At 44.4% G+C, this 20640-nt stretch overlaps 1 protein-coding gene across 1 annotated transcript in view; it reads left to right on the top strand.

The window, feature by feature from the left end:
- The window catches only part of LOC138851243 (sodium- and chloride-dependent GABA transporter 1-like), a 131648-nt gene that overhangs the window by 70842 nt on the left and 40166 nt on the right, over positions 1–20640 (top strand). Inside the window, exons 2-3 of the mRNA XM_070080148.1 lie at positions 6496–6627; positions 14759–14860. Coding sequence (XP_069936249.1) covers positions 6496–6627; positions 14759–14860 — 234 coding nt within the window. The remainder of the gene's footprint in view (positions 1–6495; positions 6628–14758; positions 14861–20640) is intronic.

Below are 20640 nucleotides of genomic sequence, written 5' to 3'. Positions count from 1 at the left end.
GTGTGTGTGTGTGTGTGTGTGTGTGTGTTTGTGTGTGTGTGTGTGTGTTTGTGTATGTGTGTGTGTATATATGTGTGTACTCACCTAGTTGTACTCACCTAGTTGAGGTTGCGGGGGTCGAGTCCGAGCTCCTGGCCCCGCCTCTTCACTGATCGCTACTAGGTCACTCTCTCTGAGCTGTGAGCTTTATCATACCTCTGCTTAAAGCTATGTATGGATCCTGCCTCCACTACATCGCTTCCCAAACTATTCCACTTACTGACTACTCTGTGGCTGAAGAAATACTTCCTAACATCCCTGTGATTCATCTGTGTCTTCAGCTTCCAACTGTGTCCCCTTGTTACTGTGTCCAATCTCTGGAACATCCTGTCTTTGTCCACCTTGTCAATTCCTCTCAGTATTTTGTATGTCGTTATCATGTCCCCCCTATCTCTCCTGTCCTCCAGTGTCGTCAGGTTGATTTCCCTTAACCTCTCCTCGTAGGACATACCTCTTAGCTCTGGGACTAGTCTTGTTGCAAACCTTTGCACTTTCTCTAGTTTCTTCACGTGCTTGGCTAGGTGTGGGTTCCAAACTGGTGCCGCATACTCCAATATGGGCCTAACGTACAAGGTGTACAGGGTCCTAAATGATTCCTTATTAAGATGTCGGAATGCTGTTCTGAGGTTTGCTAGGCGCCCATATGCTGCAGCAGTTATTTGGTTGATGTGCGCTTCAGGAGATGTGCCTGGTGTTATACTCATCCCATGATCTTTTTTCTTGAGTGAGGTTTGTAGTCTCTGGCCCCCTAGACTGTACTCCGTCTGCGGTCTTCTTTGCCCTTCCCCAATCTTCATGACTTTGCACTTGGTGGGATTGAACTCCAGGAGCCAATTGCTGGACCAGGTCTGCAGCCTGTCCAGATCCCTTTGTAGTTCTGCCTGGTCTTCGATCGAGTGAATTCTTCTCATCAATTTCACGTCATCTGCAAACAGGGACACCTCAGAATCTATTCCTTCCGTCATGTCGTTCACAAATACCAGAAACAGCACTGGTCCTAGGACTGACCACTGTGGGACCCCGCTGGTCACAGGTGCCCACTCTGACACCTCGCCACGTACCATGACTCGCTGCTGTCTTCCTGACAAGTATTCCCTGATCCATTGTAGTGCCTTCCCTGTTATCCCTGCTTGGTCCTCCAGTTTTTGCACCAATCTCTTGTGTGGAACTGTATCAAACGCCTTCTTGCAGTCCAAGAAAATGCAATCCACCCACCCCTCTCTCTCTCTTGTCTTACTGCTGTCACCATGTCATAGAACTCCAGTAGTTTTGTGACACAGGATTTCCCGTCCCTGAAACCATGTTGGCTGCTGTTGATGAGATCGTTCCTTTCTAGGTGTTCCACCACTCTTCTCCTGATAATCTTCTCCATGCTTTTGCATACTATACATGTCAGTGACACTGGTCTATAGTTTAATGCTTCATGTCTGTCTCCCTTTTTAAAGATTGGGACTACATTTGCTGTCTTCCATGCCTCAGGCAATCTCCCTGTTTCGATAGATGTATTGAATATTGTTGTTAGGGGTACACATAGCGCCTCTGCTCCCTCTCTCAATACCCATGGGGAGATGTTATCTGGCCCCATTGCCTTTGAGGTATCTAGCTCACTCAGAAGCCTCTTCACTTCTTCCTCGGTTGTGTGCACTGTGTCCAGCACTTGGTGGTGTGCCCCACCTCTCCGTCTTTCTGGAGTCCCTTCTGTCTCCTCTGTGAACACTTCTTTGAATCTCTTGTTGAGTTCTTCACATACTTCACGGTCATTTCTTGTTGTCTCTCCTCCTTCCTTCCTTAGCCTGATTACCTGGTCCTTGACTGTTGTTTTCCTCCTGATGTGGCTGTACAACAGTTTCGGGTCAGATTTGGCTTTCGCTGCTATGTCATTTTCATATTGTCTTTGGGCCTCCCTTCTTATCTGTGCATATTCGTTTCTGGCTCTACGGCTGTTCTCCTTATTCTCCTGGGTCCTTTGCCTTCTATATTTCTTCCATTCCCTAGCACACTTGGTTTTTGCCTCCCTGCACCTTTGGGTAAACCATGGGCTCATCCTGGCTTTTTCATTATTCCTGTTACCCTTGGGTACAAACCTCTCCTCAGCCTCCTTGCATTTTGTTGCTACATATTCCATCATCTCATTAACTGGCTTACCTGCCAGTTCTCTGTCCCACTGAACCCCGTTCAGGTAGTTCCTCATTCCTGTGTAGTCCCCTTTCTTTTAGTTTGGCTTCATTCGTCCTGGCCTTCCTGCTTCTTCCTCCACTTGTAGCTCTACTGTGTATTCGAAGCTTAAAACCACATGGTCACTGGCCCCAAGGGGTCTTTCATATGTGATGTCCTCGATATCTGCACTACTGAAGGTGAATACTAAGTCCAGCCTTGCTGGTTCATCCTCTCCTCTCTCTCTTGTAGTGTCCCTTACGTGTTGGCACATGAAGTTTTCCAGTACCACCTCCATCATCTTAGCCCTCCATGTATCTTGGCCCCCATGTAGGTCCAAGTTCTCCCAATCGATCTCCTTGTGGTTAAAGTCACCCATGATCAGGAGCTTTGCCCTGCATGCATGAGCTCTTCTGGCCACTCTAGCCAGTGTGTCAACCATCGCTCTATTGCTCTCGTCGTACTCTTGCCTTGGCCTCCTGCTGTTCTGTGGTGGGTTATACATCACTGCTATTACCACCTTGGGACCTCCAGAGTGAAGTGTTCCCGCTATGTAATCACTTTCTTCTCCGCTGTCTCCTCTCTCCAGCTCATCAAAATTCCAGCGATTTTTGATCAGCAATGCCACTCCCCCACCCCCCCTGTTCCCTCTGTCTTTCCTCAGGATTTGGTATCCCGTTGGAAAGATGGCATCTGTTATCATACCTGTAAGCTTGGTTTCTGTGAGAGCTATGATGTGTGTGTGTGTGTGTATGTGTGTGTGTATGTGTGTGTGTATATATGTGTGTGTATGTGTGTATGTGTGTGTGTATGTGTGTGTGTGTGTGTGTGTGTATGTATGTGTGTGTATGTGTGTGTGTATGTGTGTGTATGTGTGTGTGTGTATGTGTGTGTGTATGTATGTGTATGTGTATGTGTGTGTGTGTATGTATATGTGTGTATGTGTGTGTGTGTATGTGTGTGTGTATGTGTGTGTATGTATGTGTGTGTATGTGTGTATGTGTGTGTGTATGTGTGTGTGTGTATGTGTGTATGGGGGAGGTATGTGGGGAGATACTGTTAATACATACCAGTAATTCTGGGTTATAAAAAGCGATAATTGCTACTAGGGTCTAAAGCTTCAATAAGTGTCTGCCCTTGTGTGTGTGTGTGTGTGAGGGAGGGATGGTTAGGGGGGGGGTTAGATCCGTTATACCTCTCTGTTCTGTCTTTCCTAGAAATGCTACACTCTTCGCTTATTGTCCTTTCTGGATTTAAGTATCAATTATTGCTGTTATTATCCTATTCCTTGTTCACGTTTAGAGAGGACTTCCTAGCTTCCTAAGTATTCTTACTACTAATAACTACTGTAATAGCTTGCAGGAGTGAGTGACCAGTATCTAACAGTGATGCAAGGCCAAGCCAAGCCAAGCCTGCGACATGCAAACCACAATATAGGTGATACTTGCGCTGGCAACGGTCGTGACAAGTTGCCAGATGCTGATGACGTAGTCGTCGTACGTAGCTTAAATCCCTATTTTGGAGATCCTTCATCCGTGATGATTATAACCACATGTGATCATACATCCCTCGTTCCTCACGCAATTTCACTTTTCACTTATGATAGTATACACTTCACATTATATACACTTCACTTTATATGTATAATGGCACACAACTTGTCGTGACGTCACTGCTTCAGGCCTACCGCTGCCTAGTAGACCAAAACGTTTGGATAATTTTGGATAATGGATAATTTCAGGCTTTCTCACGACTTTTTCTAACTAATAACTTTAGTTATCACTCGTATTATTGCTCACTGACGATGTCACTACCACTGATTACTGTTAGCAGTCACTGCACCCTTAAAAACACTAGGATTCTCGGAGCCTTGTGTGCCCACGTCTGCACCCACGGACCCACGCGGTACGTGTGTGTGTGTGTGTGTTATACAAACACACGTGTTTGTGCTAAAGTGTATTTGTTTGTTGCAAGTAAAGCAACTTGTTTATCTGTGTGTCGAGAACAATCTTAAGAGTTCTGTTCGTTGACACCAAGAAGCTATTTCTTGCTTCCTCAGTCAGTTTTCTTGATTTCTTGTTTGTTTGTCTGGTTGGTTGGTTGAAAAGTTGTTTGGTTGTCAGGTTGATTGGTTGGTTGAGTGACTGACTTTCATATAATCTATACACCACCATTCAAGGATACTGAATCTGCAAATATTGAGATTATAATGGGATATACACCACTCTAAGTATATATATACATTACCACTCTTAGAGTATACACATCAAAACAGCTTGGTTGGTTAATGGGGGTTTAAAGAATATCGACTGCACGAGAGTCATTAAGGTTGCATGTAACCTGCTCACCACCAGACATGAATACTTTAACCCCTAAAATATGGATTTATATATATATATATATATATATATATATATATATATATATATATATATATATATATATATATATATATATATATATATATATATATATAGAGAGAGAGAGAGAGAGAGAGAGAGAGAGAGAGAGAGAGAGAGAGAGAGAGAAATACACCCCTGAAGGTATATATCTCGTGATCAAGGCACAGACCGGACCACGGGGGCATTGACCCCCGAAACTCTGTCCAGGTATATTCCAGAAATATATACTTATATATTTCTCTGTTCTTCTTCGTTTGTTTCTCTCTCAAACTGGTATAGCATTTTCTTGATCATCTGAAATATTTTGTTTCATTTAACCCATTAATTCTTTCTCGGTGGGCAATTTTTAATTTATTTCTTAATGCGTGTCCTGTGTATAAAAATGTGAGTCAGTCTGTTAAGCAAAAATATTTCCAACCTCCCTATATAAAAGTTTAAAAATACTCACCTGAACATGACAGTCTTCTGAAAGAAATGTTGGAACATTGTTGTGGTGGAGGATAACGAGCGTACTGTGTATGTGTGTGTGTGTGTGTGTGTGTACTCACCTAATTGTACTCACCTAATTGTGGTTGCAGGGGTCGAGACTCAGCTCCTGGCCCCGCCTCTTCACTGATCGCTACTGGATCCTCTCTCTCTCTGCTTCCTGAGCTTTGTCATACCTCTTCTTAAAACTATGTATGGTTCCTACCTCCACTACTTCACTTGCTAGGCTATTCCACTTGCTGACAACTCTATGACTGAAGAAATACTTCCTAACGTCCCTGTGACTCGTCTGAGTCTTCAGCTTCCAGTTGTGACCCCTTGTCCCTGTGTCCCCTCTCTGGAACATCCTATCTCTGTCCACCTTGTCTATTCCCCGCAGTGTGTGTGTGTGTGTGTGTGTGTGTGTGTGTGTGTGTGTGTGATTACCTATCTATCGGTACAGGAACAGAGCTATGCTAGCGGTGCATCGTCTTCAGTAATATTTGTTGTTGCTTCTTCTTGTGACTCGGGTCGTGGATCTATCACTCTGTAGAGAAACATTTCGTCTATTTCTTCGACTCTATTTTTACTTTAATTTGGAACTCTGGCCACTTGTCCCTGTTGTTTCTTGTTTTTCTTATTGTAGATACTAAAGAGTCTTCTTTATCTGTTCTTTCATATTCTTTTTGCAACCTCTGATGTTGATATCATATTTCCTTCCATCATACCTCACCTTGTTTTTCTCCGCCTCTCATACCTGTTTCATGGCTCCTCCCAGCATCTTCTCTGACATATCTATATCATCTTCACCTGAATATTTCAGGCTTGATCTATCACGTGTTCTAAATAGCATTTTTAACACATATCCATTCATATATTCGAAGGCTTTAGCTCGCTAGTATAGCAAATGCATTTCCGATAACTTTCCTTTATATGATGTTAGGCCGATAATTTATCTTTCGTTAATAATAACTCGTAGATCCCTCCCTCCTTTCTCTCTCTCTCTCTCTCTCTCTCTCTCTCTCTCTCTCTCTGTCTCTCTCATGTTTTCTATATTTTGGAACTCAGTTTGCATTCTTCACATGGCCTGATTCCTATGCCTTCCATTTATATTATGTTATTTATCCATATGAGATTTCATCATCCATCTGTCACTCCATCTGTTCAACTTATCCAGATCTTCCTGTAGTATTTTACGGCCGTTATTACTGTAATTTTTTATCGGTTTTGCATCCGCATATTCAGTCCTGCAGGTGTTTCTCTCTTCCGGTACGTTCAACACGGACCGAAACGTGTATATGGTCCAGGAAGGACCGAAATATCTTCTAAATTTTCCTCTCCAATTTGTGGGTCAAATGTGAATTGTTCCAGCTATGGTATTGTGACTTGTATACACCTTTAATATTTTTTTTTGACTAATTGTTGTGGGTTGCAGGTGCCTTCCTGATCCCGTACATGCTGACGGTGTTGTGCTGCGGGGTACCTACTTTCTTTCTGGAGGTGTCCATGGGGCAGTTCCTGGGCACTGGCGGCCTCACTGTCTGGCGAATTTCTCCCATTTTTAAAGGTAAGTTACTCCAAGTATAATGTTTCTCTCTCTCTCTCTCTCCTGTTCCACACTGTCCTCACATGCCTCTTTTTTATACACATTTCCTGTTGCCTCCCAGCAAATACTGAAGTCTCACTCCTCATTCCTCATCCAATTTGCTCTTTCTACCAGCCATCATGATATCAAATCATTCTGCCCACTTTCTTCCCGTCCCTGTTCTCCTCTTTTCTTCATTCCTGTTTTATTTACCATTTTCACTTGCTCTAACCTCCACACAGTCAAGCGATAATGTTTTCAAGTGTAATTTTAGTTTTTTCAGGTGATATAGACAGGTGATGGAAGGACTTTACTCACCAATTTGTGGTAGCAAGGGTCGAGTCATAGCTCCTGGCTCCTGTGTGTGTGTGTACTCACCTAGTTGTGGTTGCAGGGGTCGAGTCACAGCTCCTGGCCCCGCTACTAGGTCACTCTTCCTGCTCCATGAGCTTTATCATACATCTTCTTAAAGCTATGTATCGATCCTGCCTCCACTACATCACTTCCTAGACTATTCCGCTTCCTGACAACTCTATGACTGAAAAAATACTTCCTAACATCCCTGTGATTCATCTGAGTCTTCAACTTCCATCTGTAACCCCTTGTTGCTGTGTCCCATCTCTGGAACATTCTGTCTCTGTTTACCTTGTCGATTCCTCTCAGTATTTTATATGTCGTTATCATACCCCCCTATATTTCCTGTCTTCCAGTGTCGTCAGGTTGATTTCCCTTAACCTCTCCTCGTAGGACATACACCTTAGCTCCGGGACTAGTCTTGTTGCAAATTGTTTCAGTTTCTCTAGCTTCCTTATATGCTTGGCTAGGTGTGGAGTTCCAAACTAGTGCTGTATACTCCAATATGGGCCTAACGTACACGGTGTACAGGGTCCTGAACGATTCCTTATTAAGATGTCGGAATGCTGTTCTGAGGTTTGCTAGGCGCCCATATGCTGCAGCAGTTATTTGGTTGATGTGTGCCTCAGGAGATGTACCTGGTGTTATACTCACCCCAAGATCCTTTTCCTTGAGTGAGGTTTGTAGTCTCTGGTCCCCTAGACTGTACTCCGTCTGCGGTCTTCTTTGTCATTTCACAATCTTAATGGCTTTACATCTGGTGGAGTTGAACTCCAGGAGCCAGTTGCTGGACCAGGCCTGCAGCCTGTCCACAGCCCTTTGTAGCTCTGCCTGGTCCTCCTCCGATTGAATTCTTCTCATCAACTTCACATCACCTGCAAACAGGGACACTGTGGAGTCTATTCCTTCCGTCATGTGGTTCACAAATACCAGAAACAGCACCAGTTCTATGACTGACCCCTGTGGAACCCCACTCGTTACAGGTGCCCACTCTGACATCTCACCACGCACCATGACTCGCTGTTGTCTTCCTGACATTTATTCCCTTATCCACTGTAGAGCCTTCCCTGTTATCCCTGCCTGGTCCTCCAGTTTTTGCACTAATCTCTTGTGTGGAACTGTGTCACATGCCTTCTTAAAGTCCAAAAAATGCAGTCTACCCACCCCTCTCTCTCTTGTCTTATTGCTGTCACCATGTTATAGAACTCCAGTAGGTTTGTGACACAGGATTTCCCGTCCCTGAGCCCGCGCTGGCTGTCATTGATAAGCACGTTCCTTTCTAGGTGCTCCACCGCTCTTCTGATAATCTTCTCCATGACTTTGCATACTATACATGTTAGTGACAACGGTCTGTAGTTTAATGCTTCATGTCTATCTCCTTTTTTTTAAAAAATGGGACTACATTTGTTATCTTCCATACTTCAGGTAGTCTCCCTGTTTCGATAGATGTGTTGAAGATTGTTGTTAGTGGTACACATAGCACCTCTGCTCCCTCTCTCAGGACCCATGGAGAGATGTTATCGCACCCCATCTCCTTTGAGGTATCTAGCTCGCTTTGCAGCCTCTTCACTTCGTCCTCGATTGTATGTATTGTGTCCAACCCCGCCTTTCCGTCTTTCTGAAGGCCCTTCTGTCTCTGTGAACACTTCTTTGAATCTCATGTTGAGCTCCTCACATGCTTCGCTGTCGTTTCTTGTGATCTCCCCTCCTTCCTTCCTCAGCCTAATTATCTGGTTCTTGACTGTTGTTTTCCTCCTGATGTGGCTGTACAACAGCTTCGAGTCAGATTTGGCTTTCGCTGCTATGTCATTCTCACACTGTCGTTGGGCCTCCCTTCTTACCTGTGCATATTCATTTCTGGCTCTACGACTGCTCTCCTTATTCTCCTGGGTCCTTCACCTTCTTTACTTCTATACTGTGTGTTTGTATCTGTTTGTTTATGCTATTAAACAAGTCACTTAAAGGCCTCTAAAAAGCGTTTGCTTGCGAGTTAATGCCTGGCAAGGTTCAGAAAGCTAAAAAAAAAAAAAAAAAAAAAAAAACATTTTAAACGTGTCGTATGAAGCCGGGTTGCCCAGCCTCGTCCAGTAAATCCTGGTGGTAATTTCCCGTAGACTTAATAATGGTCCATTCATTCTCACCAACCAACACCAGTGTCATGTATCGTTACCTTATGCTGTCATGTATCGTTACCTTATACTGTCATGTATCGTTACCTCACACTGTCATTTATCGTTACCTTATACTGTCATGTATCGTTACCTCACACTGTCATGTATCGTTACCTCACACTGTCATGTATCGTTACCTTATGCTGTCATGTATCGTTACCTTATACTGTCATGTATCGTTACCTCACACTGTCATGTATCGTTACCTTATACTGTCATGTATCGTTACCTCACACTGTCATGTATCGTTACCTCATACTGTCATGTATCGTTACCTCATACTGTCATGTATCGTTACCTCACACTGTCATGTATCGTTATTTCACACTGTCATGTATCGTTACCTCACACTGTCATGTATCGTTACCTCACACTGTCATGTATCGTTACCTTATAATGTCATGTATCGTTACCTCACACTGTCATGTATCGTTACCTTATAATGTCATGTATCGTTACCTCACACTGTCATGTATCGCTACCTTATAATGTCATGTATCGTTACCTCACACTGTCATGTATCGTTACCTCACACTGTCATGTATCGTTACCTTATAATGTCATGTATCGTTACCTCACACTGTCATGTATCGTTACCTTATAATGTCATGTATCGTTACCTCACACTGTCATGTATCGCTACCTTATAATGTCATGTATCGTTACCTCACACTGTCATGTATCGTTACCTTATAATGTCATGTATCGTTACCTCACACTGTCATGTATCGCTACCTTATAATGTCATGTATCGTTACCTCACACTGTCATGTATCGTTACCTTATAATGTCATGTATCGTTACCTCACACTGTCATGTATCGTTACCTCACACTGTCATGTATCGCTACCTCACACTGTAAGGAAAACCTTATAATATCCCTCGCACGTACCCCTCGCAGACATTCCCTCTCAGGTATCCCTCGTAGGTAGTGCAAGAGAGGTGGAGGAGTGAGTGGGGTATATATATACATACATACCATATTATGTAATAAAATATTCCTATTAGTCAAAAAAAAATAAATATGAAAAGATGGGGTGGTAGGGGAAGTGGAATATTCAAACGGCTTCAGGAAGAAATCCAAATATTTTTCCTTGAAGCCTTTTTATCCACTTCTCCGAGGCTATGGGTCCCACAATTTACACCAGAGGTGGACCCCTTATATATATATATATATATATATATATATATATATATATATATATATATATATATATATATATATATATATATATATATATATATATATATATATAGAGAGAGAGAGAGAGAGAGAGAGAGAGAGAATTAGTTTCATAATTGGCAGTGATGGGTCTGCAGGTTTCAGAAGTGTTCTTGCACTGTACTAAAACAATTTATAGCAACGATGTGGGATGTCTAGGATTGTTGGAAGTGGTAGTGATGGTGGTGGTGGTGGTTGTTGTTGGTTGTGGTGGTGGTTGTGGTGGTGGTTGTTGGTTGTGGTTGTGGTGGTGGTGGTGGTTGTGGTGGTGGTGGTTGGTTGTGGTGGTGGTTGTGGTGTTGGTGGTGGTTGTGGTGATGGTGGTGGTTGTGGTGGTGGTGGTTGGTTGTGGTGGTGGTTGTGGTGGTGGTTGTGGTGGTGGTTGGTTGTGGTGGTGGTTGTGGTGGTGGTTGTGGTGGTGGTGGTGGTGGTTGTGGTGGTGGTGGTGGTTGTGGTGATGGTGGTGGTTGTGGTGGTGGTGGTTGGTTGTGGTGGTGGTGGTTGGTTGTGGTGGTGGTTGTGGTGGTGGTTGTGGTGGTGGTTGGTTGTGGTGGTGGTTGTGGTGGTGGTTGTGGTGGTGGTGGTTGGTTGTGGTGGTGGTTGTGGTGGTTGTGGTTGTGGTGGTGGTGGTGGTAGTGGTGGTGGTGGTGGCGGCGGTGGTGGTTGTGGTGGTGGTGGTGGTTGTGGTGGTAGTGGTTGGTTGTGGTGGTGGTGGTGGCGGCGGTGGTGGTTGTGGTGGTGGTGGTGGTTGTGGTGGTGGTGGTGGTGGTGGTTGGTTGTGGTGGTGATTGTGGTGGTGGTGGTGGTTGTGGTGGTGGTAGTGGTGGTGGTGGTGGTTGTGGTGGTGGTGGTGGTGGTTGGTTGTGGTGGTGATTGTGGTGGTGGTGGTTGTGGTGGTGGTAGTGGTGGTGGTGGTGGTTGGTGGTGGTGGTGGTGGTTGGTTGTGGTGGTGGTTGTGGTGGTGGTGGTTGTGGTGGTGGTGGTTGGTTGTGGTGGTGATTGTGGTGGTGGTGGTTGTGGTGGTGGTGGTGGTGGTGGTGGTGGTGGTTGTGGTGGTGATGGTGATGGTTGTGGTGGTGGTGGTTGGTTGTGGTGGTGATTGTGGTGGTGGTGGTTGCTGTGGTGGTGGTAGTGGTGGTGGTGGTGGTGGTGGTGGTGGTGGTGGTGGTGGTGGTGGTGGTGGTGGTGGTGGTGGTGGTGGTGGTGGTGGTGGTGGTGGTGGTGGTGGTGGTGATGGTGGTGGTGGTGGTTGTGGTGGTGGTGGTGGTTGTGGTGATGGTGGTGGTTGTGGTGATGGTGGTGGTGGTGGTTGGTTGTGGTGGTGGTTGTGGTGGTTGTGGTGGTGGTGGTGGTTGGTTGTGGTGGTGATTGTGGTGGTGGTGGTGGCTGTGGTGGTGGTGGTGGTGGTAGTGGTGGTGGTGGTGGTGGTGGTGGTGGTGGTGGTGGTGGTGGTAGTGATGGTGGTGGTGGTGGTGGTGGTGGTGGTTGTGGTGTTGGTGGTTGGTTGTGGTGGTGGTGGTGGTTGGTTGTGGTGGTGGTTGTGGCGGTGGTGGTGGTTGTGGTGGTGGTGGTGGTGGTGGTGGTGGTGGTGGTGGTGGTGGTGGTAGTGGTGGTGGTGGTGGTTGTGGTGGTGGTGGTGGTTGTGGTGGTGGTGGTTGTGGTGGTGGTGGTGGTTGTAGTGGTGGTGGTGGTGGTGGTGGTAGTGGGAGTGGTGGATGTGGTAGTGGTGGTAGTGGTTATGGTGGTTGTGGTAGTGGTTGTGGTGGTGGTTGTGGTGGTGGTGGTGGTGGTGGTTGTGGTGGTGGTGGTGGTGGTGGTTGTGGTGGTGTTCGTGGTGGTAGTGATGGTTGTGGTGGTGGTGGTGGTGGTTGTGGTGGTGGTGGTTGTTGTGATGGTGGTGGTGGTGGTAGTAGTGGTGGTGGTGGTGGTGGTGGTAGTGGTGGTGGTTGTGGTGGTGGTGGTGATGTTGGTAGTAGTAGTAGTGGTAGTGGTGGTGGTTGTGGTGGTAGTGGAGGTGGTGGTGGCGGTGGTGATGTTGGTAGTAGTAGTAGTAGTGGTAGTGGTGGTGGTTGTGGTGGCAGTGGTGGTGGTAATTGGTGGTGGTGGCTGTGGTGATTGTGTTGGTAGTAGTAGTAGTGGTGGTGGTTTTTTAGTGGTGGTGGTGGTGGTCATGGTAATTTTTAGTGGTGATGGAGGTTTTTAGTGGTGGTGGTGGTGATTGTGGTAGTGGTGGGGGTCGTTGTGGTGGATTTTTATGACAACTTCTAGTGTGGTTTTAACGACCAGTTCCAATATGATTTTAACGACCAGGTCTAGTGTGATTTCAACGACCAGTTCCAGTATTGTTTTAACGATCAATCTATGCTGGAATACTGCTGTACACTAACGCCCCCTTCAAGGGTGGCGACATTGCACACCTAAGTACGATAAGTCACCTAAACTACTGGAACGGTTGAAGGTCCTTGATCTGTATTCCCTCGAACGCAGGCGAGAGAGATACATGATAATATACACTTGGAAGGTCCTGGAGGGATTGGTACCAAACCTGCACACGAAAATCACTCCATATGAAAGCAAAAGACTCGGCAGGAGATGCAACATTTCCCGATGAAAAGCAGGGGCGCCACGAGTACACTGAGAGACAACACAATAAGTGTCCGGGGCCCAAGACTGTTCAATTGCCTCCCAGCATACAATAGGGGGATTACCAATAGACCCCTGGCTGTCTTCAAGAATGCATTGGACAGGTACCTAAAGTCAGTACCTGACCAACCGGGTTGTGGTTCGTACGTCAGCTTGCGTGCTGCCAGCAGTAACAGCCTGGTTGATCAGACCCTGATCCACCATGAGGCCTGGTCTCAGACCGGGCCGCGGGGGCGTTGACCCCCGAAACCCTCTCCAGGTAAACTCCAGGTAGTGTGGTTTTAACCACCAGGTCTAGTGTGGTTTTAACGACAGGTCTAGTGTGGTTTTAACCACCAGGTCTAGTATGGTTTTAACGACAGGTCTAGTGTGGTTTTAACGACAGGTCTAGTGTGGTTTTAACGACAGGTCTAGTATGGTTTTAACCACCAGGTCTAGTATGGTTTTAACGACAGGTCTAGTATGGTTTTAACGACAGGTCTAGTGTGGTTTTAACGACAGGTCTAGTATGGTTTTAACCACCAGGTCTAGTGTGGTTTTAACGACAGGTCTAGTGTGGTTTTAACGACAGGTCTAGTGTGGTTTTAACCACCAGGTCTAGTGTGGTTTTAACGACAGGTCTAGTGTGGTTTTAACCACCAGGTCTAGTATGGTTTTAACGACAGGTCTAGTGTGGTTTTAACGACAGGTCTAGTATGGTTTTAACGACAGGTCTAGTGTGGTTTTAACGACAGGTCTAGTATGGTTTTAACGACAGGTCTAGTATGGTTTTAACGACAGGTCTAGTGTGGTTTTAACGACAGGTCTAGTGTGGTTTTAACGACAGGTCTAGTGTGGTTTTAACCACCAGGTCTAGCATGGTTTTAACGACAGGTCTAGTGTGGTTTTAACGACAGGTCTAGTGTGGTTTTAACCACCAGGTCTAGCATGGTTTTAACGACAGGTCTAGTGTGGTTTTAACGACAGGTCTAGTGTGGTTTTAACGACAGGTCTAGTGTGGTTTTAACCACCAGGTCTAGCATGGTTTTAACGACAGGTCTAGTGTGGTTTTAACGACAGGTCTAGTGTGGTTTTAACGACAGGTCTAGTGTGGTTTTAACGACAGGTCTAGTGTGGTTTTAATGACAGGTCTAGTATGGTTTTAACGACAGGTTTAGTGTGGTTTTAACCACCAGGTCTAGCATGGTTTTAACGACAGGTCTAGTGTGGTTTTAACCACCAGGTCTAGCATGGTTTTAACGACAGGTCTAGTGTGGTTTTAACGACAGGTCTAGTGTGGTTTTAACGACAGGTCTAGTGTGGTTTTAACCACCAGGTCTAGCATGGTTTTAACGACAGGTCTAGTGTGGTTTTAACGACAGGTCTAGTGTGGTTTTAACGACAGGTCTAGTATGGTTTTAACGACAGGTCTAGTGTGGTTTTAACCACCAGGTCTAGCATGGTTTTAACGACAGGTCTAGTGTGGTTTTAACCACCAGGTCTAGCATGGTTTTAACGACAGGTCTAGTGTGGTTTTAACCACCAGGTCTAGCATGGTTTTAACGACAGGTCTAGTGTGGTTTTAACCACCAGGTCTAGCATGGTTTTAACGACAGGTCTAGTGTGGTTTCAACGACTAGTCACTGCTCAGTCATTCCAATTAACGCACATTTCTTGCAGGTGTTCTCACGTTACCTGCAGCTCCAGGATGGTACTGACGAGCAGGTGTTGTTGTTTCTTGCAGGTGTTGGCTACGGAGCGGCGGTCATGTCAGTCTGGCTTAACATCTACTACATCATCGTCTTAGCCTGGGGTCTTTTCTACTTCTTCATGTCTCTCACCTCCCGTAAGTCATGTTAAGTCATGTTCTCATCCTCTATTGCGGTCTGGTTGCTGCTGCTGCTGCTGCTGTGTTTGCTGCTGCAGCAGCAGCAGCAGAGATGTGCGTCTTCAGAGTTTAGGTTAATCCATGTTCGAAAGATTAAGTCTAATCGGTTTTAAACCCAACTAACAAACTAAGTAACAAACTAGCAAACTATCAAACAAACTAACAAATTAACTAACAAGGTAACACGCTAACAAACTAACAAGCTAACAAGCTAACACAAAGTGTTTACCAGATGCCTCCCTTCTAGACGACAAGAGGAGAGAGACACCTGTCTCTTGTCTCTTTTCAGACGACAGGAGGAAGAGAGAGAGAGAGAGAGAGAGAGAGAGAGAGAGAGAGAGAGAGAGAGAGAGACTCCTGTTTCCTGTTACCTTCCATACGACAGGAGGGAGGGGGAGAGAGAGAGATTCCTGTCTCCTGTTATTTTTTCAGACTACAGGAGGGAGGGAGAGAGAGAGAGAGAGAGAGAGAGAGAGAGAGAGAGAGAGAGAGAGAGAGAGAGAGAGAGAGAGAGAGAGAGAGAGAGAGAGTGAGAGAGAGAGATTCCTGTCTCCTGTTACCTTCCAGACGACTTGGATTTCCTCTACCTCGTTACCTAATGCCACTAACAACCTCTGTGGCATTTACTCTCACACTCTGAGAGACTGTTTATAATGTTTGTTTTGGCCCCATACGGTTTTAGGGCTTCCCAACAATGATAATAATATAATTCCTCCAAACACTATTTCTTCTTAATTAATTACAGGGCCAAACTGAAGCATATGTCTCGCAGGTATCTTTTTCTCGGTGGTAAGCAGATTGCTCTCAAAGTGTAACACTTTGTTGTGGGGGTGAAAACGTGCGAAAACCAGCGTTAAGAACAAGACTTTAGTGTTGACAGTTTTGTTTATGGCTGTCTTTATCAAGTCAGCGGCTACAAGATTCATCTGAGACGTGTTTTCAGTCAACAGATGGCTAGTTGTGTGGTGCCGCTGGTCTTGCTACATCACAATGTACAGAGGGGAAAAGCGGTTTGTTTACCGCGCACCCATATACATCCTGGGGATGACAGTGGCTGGTTTACTGTGTACCCACTGTGGGAAATATAATACAACCAAAATATAAACCAGGAACCTATGGAAACCCACAGTAATTCCTACATCCAAATCCATCCTGAGGATAGTAGTGGCTGGTTTATTGTACATTCATACTAATCCTGAGGATGGAAAATGAGACACTTGTTCAGCATTTGGGAATCTTTATTGAGGCAACATTTTGCCAGCCAGAGGATTCTTCAGTCCAATACAGAGAAGAACGGTGGAAGATGAGGAGTTTGAGGTAATCAGTCCCTCAGTCTAGATCCCATGTGCTCAGTTCATAAATCTTGAGAAAAGTTCAGCATATGATGGGAGCAGTGATTTATTCTTCAACTCGTCGGTTTTCCAAATCATTAACATCAAATCCTGAGGATGGCAGCGCACGAGTTAAGGTGATACACAGAGGCGTGGGAACTAGGCCACAAAAACAACTCATAGGAGTACCGTTAGCTATGGATTATTTAGAATGTGTTTCATTTTTTCTGCTACAAGCAAATTTAGGATATAGTTGCTCAAAATTTCCTGCATTCTATTTTTCCCTAATTATGTTCATTTAGATATCATACAGGTTAGTATACTGTCTATCTCTATATTCCTCAATAAATGGACAATCAAGTACATGGTGTTCAAGAAAGTTATCATTGTCTGAGTATATAGGAGACAGGCGGAAACACTTGTAACCGAGCCCATGCCTGGCTGCCACACCATCCGTCAAGTCTGTTTACACTAAGTTCCTTTATAAATGCTCAGCAATGGTAGCAAGCAGCACCGAAATACAAGGTTATGGTTGCCGTTACAGCAGTAGAGGAGCAACGGGAGGATTATGTCTGGAATACCATTAGTCAGGTATTGTTGTATTACTATCACTGGTTTAGTTCCGCCCAGTAATGTTTCTGGAAGAAGAGAAACACTGCTACTTAGTTCTCTCCTGTGGTGTTCAGACACTTCATTTCCGCAAACTCTTAAGAGTTTCCTGCAGTGTCTGCTTCCTTCTTTAATGACCAACTTAGTATATTCCAATTCACGACAGGGAAGTCTTTATTGCACTGAATTCAGCATTAGTTATAAATGGTATGTATATATACTAGTCATACTGTATCTGTGTTCGTGAATCGTTGTGTTAGAGTGATATGACATTAGCTCTCAATAGTCTGTTGCACCTATACAGGGAATAGTGTAGAGGTTCAGGTGGGTATCCCTGTCACTGTGAGTAGATGTTTCAGTGTTTACACTAATAGCTTTAAAACCCTGGAAAAACATTCAGTTATATTTAGCGTAACTGTGTGGATGATAGTGCTTGTGGTGTTACCTGTCGGAAGGATGATCCTTCTATCTGTTTCACTTATGGGGATTATTACAGTTTGTTGTAGGTGAAGCATCTGAGGGGGATTAGCAAGAGGAGTCAAGAGCATGGATGTGCTTGTTACTCACACAACACAAGCAATTCAAGAGCATCGATGTCCTTGTTACACAACACAAGCAATTCAAGAGCATGGATGTCCTTGTTACTCACACAACACAAACTTCATGTGTAGTTGATAACCATAAAGACTTCCTGGTCATAACTTGGTATAACGCCATGTTTGTTCATAAAGAGGAAAAACAAGAGAGAAATGCTGAATTAATCACAAGAGATGCGAGACTACAGAATACAAGTAATGACTAACTGCACCTCTTGCGACGCTGCTACTGCCTGCAGACGAACCAGCGACTGTAATGCGAGGAGCACACGTATCAACACCCGTTACTTAACACCTACACCACGTACGGTATATCCTGCGACTCTGGGAGATAGGGAGCCGACTCACAAGCAAAGACGTTATTGTTAAAAACAACGTTTCTGTGAAGGGCTTTGTCAATTCATGATTTGATAGAGCTTTCCTTGAGCAAAACGTTGTCTTGATCAGGCTTATTCAGCTCTAGTTGTCTTGGAAACTACCTGTTCCACATCCTCTTTCCTGCTGTGGCAAGATACGGCAGCTAGTGAGTGTGTTAGTGCCGCTAACACTGACTTAATGAAGCGCATGCTGGTTCCTAGTGCTGACTTCTCAGTGTATGTAAACCTCACAACCGTGTGTGTGTGTGTGTGTGTGTGTGTGTGTGTGTGTGTGTGTGTGTGTTACATTTCTATAAGCATTTTTCAGCATTTTTAATTAATTTTGAATATATAAGATGCTTTTAGATTCTTGTTTAGATTATTAACTGTCACTGAATGTTAATGTTCCAGCTTTCACTGTGACCTCTCATTAACACTGTGACCTCTCATTAACACTGTGACCTCATAATACTGTGATCTGTCATTATAACACTGTGATTTCTCATTAACACTGTGACCTCTCATTATAATACTGTGACCCCTGATAACACTGTAACCTAGCATTATAATACTGTGACCTTTCATTATAATACTGTGACCCCTGATAACACTGTAACCTAGCATTATAATACTGTGACCTCTGATAAAACTGTGACCTATCATTATAATACTGTGACCTCTCATTAACACTGTGACTTCTCATAACACTGTGACATCTCATTAATACTGTGACCTCTCATTAATACTGTGACCTCTCATGACACTGTGGCCTTTCATAACACTGTGACCTCTCATAATACTGTGATTTGTCATAACACTGTGACCTCTCATAACACTATGACCCATCATAACATTGTGACCTCTCATTACACTGACATCAGATAACACTGTGACCTCTTATTAACACTGTGACCTATCATTATAACACTGTGACCTATCGTTATAACACTGTGACCTTTTATAATACTGTGATCTATCATTATAACACTGTGACCTCTCTTTATAACACTGTGACCCCTCATTAACACTGTGACTTACCATTATAATACTGTGACCTCTCATAGCACTGTGACCTATCATTATAACACTGACCTTTCATAACAGTGTGATCTACCAATATAACACTGTGACCTATCATTATAACACCGTGACCTCTCATAACACTATGATCTCTCGTAACACTGTGACCTCACATTATAACATTGCGACCTCTCATTATAGCACTATGACCTCTCATTGTTATGATCTTTCATAACACTGACCTCTCATAACACTGTGACCTCACATTATAACACTGTGACCTATCCTTATAGCACTATGACCTCTCAATATAACACTGCCTTCTCATTATAGCACTGTGACCTCTCATTATAACACTGTGACCTCTCATTATAGCACTGTGATCTCTTATTATAGCACTGTGACTTCTCATTATAGCAGTGTGATCTCTCATTACAACACTGTGACTTCTCATTATAACAGTGTGACCTCTCATAACAGTGTGACCTCTCATAACAGTGTGACCTCTCATAACAGTGTGACCTCTCATAACAGTGTGACCTCTCATAACAGTGTGACCTCTCATAACAGTGTGACCTCTCATTATATCACTTCTTGATCTAGCTATGTTTCTCCCTAGTGAGTGAATGTGTACGTTCGTGTCAGTATGGTATAATGTGTTACTTCTGCTGCTGCTGCTGCTGCTGCTGCTACTACTACTACTACTGCTGCTTCTGCTGCTGCTTATGCTTATACTTTTGCTGCTGTTGCTGTTGCTGTTGCTGCTGTTCCTGCTGCTGTTATTGCTGCTGCTTCTGCTTCTGCTATGTGCTAAAGCAAACTTTCTTTTTTTTTTCCTCTCACTCCATCACTTGTGACTTTTTCCAAGTCTACACTGGAAGTAAGTATCTTTCTTGTTCTTCTTTCCTGCCTCCTTAATTAAAACATCACATGAGGCTGAGTCATAACTCATGGCAGCTAGTTGTGTAAGACACAAGTCATGGCAGCTAGTTGTGTAAGACACAAGTCATGGCAGCTAGTTGTGTAAGACACAAGTCATGGCAGCTAGTTGTGTAAGACACAAGTCATGGCACCTAATTGTGTAAGACACAAGTCATGGCAGCTAGTTCAGTAAGACACAAGTCATGGCAGCTAGTTGTGTAAGACACAAGTCATGGCAGCTAGTTGTGTAAGACACAAGTCATGGCAGCTAGTTGTGTAAGACACAAGTCATGGCAGCTAGTTGTGTAAGACACAAGTCATGGCAGCTAGTTCAGTAAGACACAAGTCATGGCACCTAATTGTGTAAGACACAAGTCATGGCAGCTAGTTCAGTAAGACACAAGTCATGGCAGCTAGTTGCGTAAGACACAAGTCATGGCAGCTAGTTGTGTAAGACACAAGTCATGGCAGCTAGTTGTGTAAGACACAAGTCATGGCACCTAATTGTGTAAGACACAAGTCATGGCAGCTAGTTCAGTAAGACACAAGTCATGGCAGCTAGTTGTGTAAGACACAAGTCATGGCAGCTAGTTGTGTAAGACACAAGTCATGGCACCTAGTTGCGTAAGACACAAGTCATGGCAGCTAGTTGTGTAAGACACAAGTCATGGCAGCTAGTTGTGTAAGACACAAGTCATGGCACCTAGTTGTGTAAGACACAAGTCATGGCAGCTAGTTCAGTAAGACACAAGTCATGGCAGCTAGTTGCGTAAGACACAAGTCATGGCAGCTAGTTGTGTAAGACACAAGTCATGGCAGCTAGTTGTGTAAGACACAAGTCATGGCACCTAGTTGTGTAAGACACAAGTCATGGCAGCTAGTTGCGTAAGACACAAGTCATGGCA

This window comes from Cherax quadricarinatus, unplaced genomic scaffold (genome assembly GCF_038502225.1).
Source record: "Cherax quadricarinatus isolate ZL_2023a unplaced genomic scaffold, ASM3850222v1 Contig173, whole genome shotgun sequence".
Classification (NCBI taxonomy): Eukaryota; Metazoa; Arthropoda; class Malacostraca; order Decapoda; family Parastacidae; genus Cherax; species Cherax quadricarinatus.
Note: the sequence above shows the minus strand (reverse complement) of the source record. Positions and strands in the feature narration are given on the sequence as shown.